The 5000-nt window shown below is 45.6% G+C and overlaps 1 protein-coding gene across 1 annotated transcript in view; it reads left to right on the top strand.

Moving 5' to 3' along the window:
* The window catches only part of LOC125039884 (putative polypeptide N-acetylgalactosaminyltransferase 9), a gene marked incomplete in the record, with an annotated part of 86288 nt that overhangs the window by 21899 nt on the left and 59389 nt on the right, over positions 1-5000 (top strand). The window contains 2 exon segments of the mRNA XM_047634231.1: positions 242-791; positions 1412-1614. Coding sequence (XP_047490187.1) covers positions 483-791; positions 1412-1614 — 512 coding nt within the window.

The raw sequence follows: 5000 nt of genomic DNA, 5'->3' as shown, positions 1-5000 counted from the left end.
TACCTCAATGTTTTTTTTGTTTTTGTTTTTTTTGTTTTTTATGATGAGATTCTGAGTGATGTAATTAACTCCTTTTCCATCTCGACCGGAAGTTTAATTAAACCGTTTGATCTGTTTGCTCTTGATTACATCTGTAACGTGAAGACTATGATAATGAGATAATTTAGAAAAGAAGTTGTGGAAATAGAGTAGAAAAGAACGCGTAAAAATGATATTCACCCCCTCCCCTCTGTTCCCGCAGGTGGCAGTGATGTGTCGCAGGTGACGCCTGAGAGCCGAGAGAGGGACGACCAGCAGCGCTGTCTGTCGGCTTAGGGGAACGACCTCCGCTCTGCCCGGACGGAACGACTCCACGACCTCCCCAAGTGTCCGGAAGGAGGTCCCCGCGAGAGTGAGCGGCGCGACGCGGCCGTAGCGGACCTCCGCCTTCCCCTTCCTCCTCCTCTTCCTCTTCCATATCCTCCGCCTCCTCCTGCAGCAGGATGGTGTTCATCAAGACGATGCTGGTGCGGCGGCGCGGCGTGCTGCTCAAGCTGGTGGTGGCGCTGCCGGCCCTGTGGCTGCTGGTGAGCCTGGCCACGCTCTCCGAGAAGGCGGACAAGGGCGACGCCATGGACCTCCCGCCCGCCGTGCACGTGCGCCACGAACAGAACAAGATCATCCGCAACGACCCCGTCAAGGAGCCGCCTCCGCCGCCGCCGCCCGTGCACCCGCGGGCGCCCGCCGTCGTCGAGAAGCAGCCGCCGCCGCCGGAGGTCAAGACGCACACCAAGACGGAGGAGCCGCATGAGGTCAGAATGAGCGTGCGTTTCGTTCTCTCTCTCTCTCTCTCTCTCTCTCTCTCTCTCTCTCTCTCTCTCTCTCTCTCTCTCTCTCTCTCTCTCTCTCTCTCTCTCTCTCTCTCCTCTCCCTCTCCCTCTCCCTCTCCCTCTCCCTCCCTCTCCTCCCCCTCCCCTCCCCCTCTCCCTCCCCCTCCCCCTCCCCCTCCCTCCCTCCCTCCCTCCCTCCCTCCCTTGTTGTTCCCGTCCAATGTTACTGCTTGGTCTGCCTCTCCCTTTTCATCTCCTTCCTGTATTCTTTATCCCTATGTTAAGAGCGTCCATCCAAAAAATGAGTAGAAAGGAAGTTCGTTGTTCAAAGCCTGGCTTTACAGAGCAAGGCAGATCACGTGCTCCTGGCAGCGGTCACTGGCTCCTTCCTGGACCTGTGATGTATGCAGACCCTCCTTTTAAGCCTGTTATTACTTCTTAGAAGTTTTGCAAGTCCTTTGAATTTTAAGAGAAGCAAATAAAATGAAAATTTTATCATTATGATCTCATTTTTTCGTCGTCTCCTCCTCTCGAGCGAGCTCAAAAGGACCAGGAAGTCCTTCTTGACTAAGCCCATTTTCCCCTCTCCTTCTCCCGAGCAGGTGCACCCCCAGCAAGGCGTCCTCCTGCCTCCCCAGGAGCCCAACGGCCCCGGAGAAATGGGCAAGCCCGTGGTGCTCCCGAAGGACCTCGATCCTGAGACCAAAAAGAAGGTGGACGAAGGATGGAAAAACAACGCCTTCAACCAGTACGTCTCGGACATGATCTCCGTCCACCGATCCTTGCCCGACCCGCGCGACGAATGGTGAGTACGAGAGTAGCGATCAACTAGAGTAGCGATAAACTAGAGTAGCGATCAACTAGAGTAGCGATAAACTAGAGTAGCGATAAACTAGAGTAGCGATAAACTAGAGTAGCGATAAACTAGAGTAGCGATAAACTAGAGTAGCGATAAACTAGAGTAGCAATAAACTAGAGTAGCGATCAACTAGAGTAGCGATCAACTAGAGTAGCGATAAACTAGAGTAGCGATAAACTAGAGTAGCGATAAACTAGAGTAGCGATAAACTAGAGTAGCGATCAACTAGAGTAGCGATCAACTAGAGTAGCGATAAACTAGAGTAGCGATCACTAGAGTAGCGATAACTGAGTTCAACTAGAGTAGCGATCAACTAGAGTAGCGATAAACTAGAGTAGCGATCAACTAGAGTAGCGATAAACTAGAGTAGCGATCAACTAGAGTAGCGATAAACTAGAGTAGCGATAAACTAGAGTAGCGATCAACTAGAGTAGCGATAAACTAGAGTAGCGATCAACTAGAGTAGCGATCAACTAGAGTAGCGATCAACTAGAGTAGCGATCAACTAGAGTAGCGATAAACTAGAGTAGCGATCAACTAGAGTAGCGATCAACTAGAGTAGCGATAAACTAGAGTAGCGATCAACTAGAGTAGCGATCAACTAGAGGAGCGATCAACTAGAGTAGCGATCAACTAGAGTAGCGATCAACTAGAGGAGCGATCAACTAGAGTAGCGATAAACTAGAGTAGCGATAAACTAAAGTAGCGATAAACTAGAGGAGCGATCAACTAGAGTAGCGATCAACTAGAGTAGCGATAAACTAGAGGAGCGATCAACTAGAGTAGCGATAAACACGATAAGTGAAGAAGAAAAAAAAAAAAAAACGGATAAATTGACGGAAAGTTAGATGAATTAACGAATAGATAAATAGCTGGGAATTGGACAGATTCCGCAAGATTCATGCGAAGTGTGTTGCAAAGAGCGTTCATTCTGTGATTTATGATTATGAAAAGAGTTTTTTGAAATTACGAGTATACAGTTAGTATTTATTATTAGTGGAAAAGCTGTGTCTGAGAACGTGACACTCACTCATTATTAATTTTCTGATATTCGTTCTGTAATCAGTTTGTGTCAAGAGGGAATTCACGAGTTGATGTTGTGCGCTCATGAATTAACAAGGGTATTAGGAGCGTGTTCTAAGTATCCTTAATGACACATAGGCATGAAAAAATGACTAATTTGCCCCACTTTTGAGAGAGATTTTTGGAGGACGTCTTGTGGGAAAGGACGCTTGAAGCTCCACTGAGGATTTTTGTTTCTCTAGAGCTTAGGTATATTGAAGTGTGGTATTGCTCTCCGTAGGTTTTCTGAGCCTGGTGCAAAATACAAATTTGACTATTTATTGATTTGTGTGTTCAGTATCTTATTTATTTACGTATTTATTATTATTATTATTATTATTATTATTATTATTATTATTATTATTACTTGTTATTCGTTGTGACCGCGTAATTTCTTTCCCTTAGTAAATATCATGTTTTTTCTTCCTTCCTATTTTAAGAGTTGTTTTAAAGTATCCATCAGTACGATAGCTCTTCCAAAGTTTGGCCTCATATAGATTTAACCGCTAGTGGCACTTATGTGACATGTGGCTTATGAAAAAGGGATAAAAGAAAGGATACGATGTGGAAAAATAGAGCAGCGTGTAGTTAAAAGAAATATATAATGAAAAGGAAATGCCAATAAAAAAAAAAAAGGAAATATGCACATACCGAAGCACATTCACACACGCAAACATAGATATATACAAACAATGGCACAACCACAGCAACGTGCATTTCTAGATAAAAAGGAAACTGTCGAAATATGAGCGGAATAAGACCGCAACGTTTCGAACTCGTCAGCAGTTCCCCCTCTGACGTAGTGACAACCGAAATGGTGTAACTATGTCTGATAAGGAGATCTTGACCATTTATTTGTAGCACACGCAGACACACACACACACACGCACACACGCACACACGCACACACGCACACACACGCACACACACGCACACACACACACACACACACACACACACACACACACACACACACACACACACACACACACACACACACACACACACACACACACATACACACACACACACATACACACACACACACACACACACACACGCACGCACGCACACACACACACACACAGTGAGGTGAGTCAGAGAGAGAGAGAGAGAGAGAGAGAGAGAGAGAGAGAGAGAGAGAGAGAGAGAGAGAGAGAGAGAGAGAGAGCGAGAGGAATTAGAGAGAGAGAGAGAGAGAGAGAGAGAGAGAGAGAGAGAGAGAGAGAGAGAGAGAGAGAGAGAGAGAGAGAGAGAGAGGGAGGGAGGGAGAGGGGGGGGGGGCAGACAGACTAATGTGAATCGTGTGTGTCAAGGAGGAGACAGTTTCATGTCGTGTTGTCCGGTTTCGATTTGTAGTTATTGGGACGGGAACGGCTAATCGATACGTAGCATTGCTGATCGATGTTGGAGTACTATCTTTTTCAAGCAATTCTTGGTGTAAAAGATTGGTTATCGCGCTGTGTGTGATATGTTATCTGTTAGGTTTGACTTTATGTCTTGAGTACGTATGAGTGAGTGGGTGAGTGAGTGGGTGAGTGAGTGAGTGGGTGAGTGAGTGAGAGAGTGAGAGAGTGAGAGAGTGAGAGTGAGAGTGAGAGTGAGAGTGAGAGTGAGAGTGAGAGTGAGAGTGAGAGAGAGAGAGAGAGAGAGAGAGAGAGAGAGAGAGAGAGAGAGAGAGAGAGAGAGAGAGAGAGAGAGAGAGAGAGAGAGAGAGAGAGAGGTGAGTGAGGTGAGTGAGGTGAGTAAGTGGGTAATGAGTAGTGTGTACATGTGCATGCGTGTGTGTTTGGATGACGTCATCCTACGTATTCAAATTTTTTATGTACGCTATGAACGTGTACGTGTGCGTGTGTTCCTTGATATTGGCAGACGTAGCAGACTCTGAATAAGAGCAGCTAGTTAAAATGATAAATGCCGTTATGATGCCAGGAGACATTTTGTCCCTTGGGAAAATATCTGTGATTGACGTTTGCGAAAACTTTTTCATCCCCGAGGTCAGAAACCCACGAAGAATCGATATTTCTCAGAATTTTCTCAATTTTCTTCATCCTTTTTTCCCCGCACGGAGTAATATCGGCGTTCACTCACAACCTATATCCATACGAATGAAAAAAAAGGTAAAAACACCATCCAGTCCTTAGTGTTGTGGTAGATTTTTGTTTAAAAGAGGGAGGGGAGAGGAAGAAAGAAAGAAAGAAAGAAAGAAAGAAAGAAAGAAAGAAAGAAAGAAAGAAAGAAAGAAAGAAAGAAAGAAAGAAAGAAAGAAA

This window comes from Penaeus chinensis, chromosome 28 (genome assembly GCF_019202785.1).
Source record: "Penaeus chinensis breed Huanghai No. 1 chromosome 28, ASM1920278v2, whole genome shotgun sequence".
Taxonomy (NCBI): Eukaryota; Metazoa; Arthropoda; class Malacostraca; order Decapoda; family Penaeidae; genus Penaeus; species Penaeus chinensis.
The sequence above is the reverse complement of the archived record's forward strand: the minus strand, read 5'-3'. Positions and strand labels throughout refer to the sequence as shown.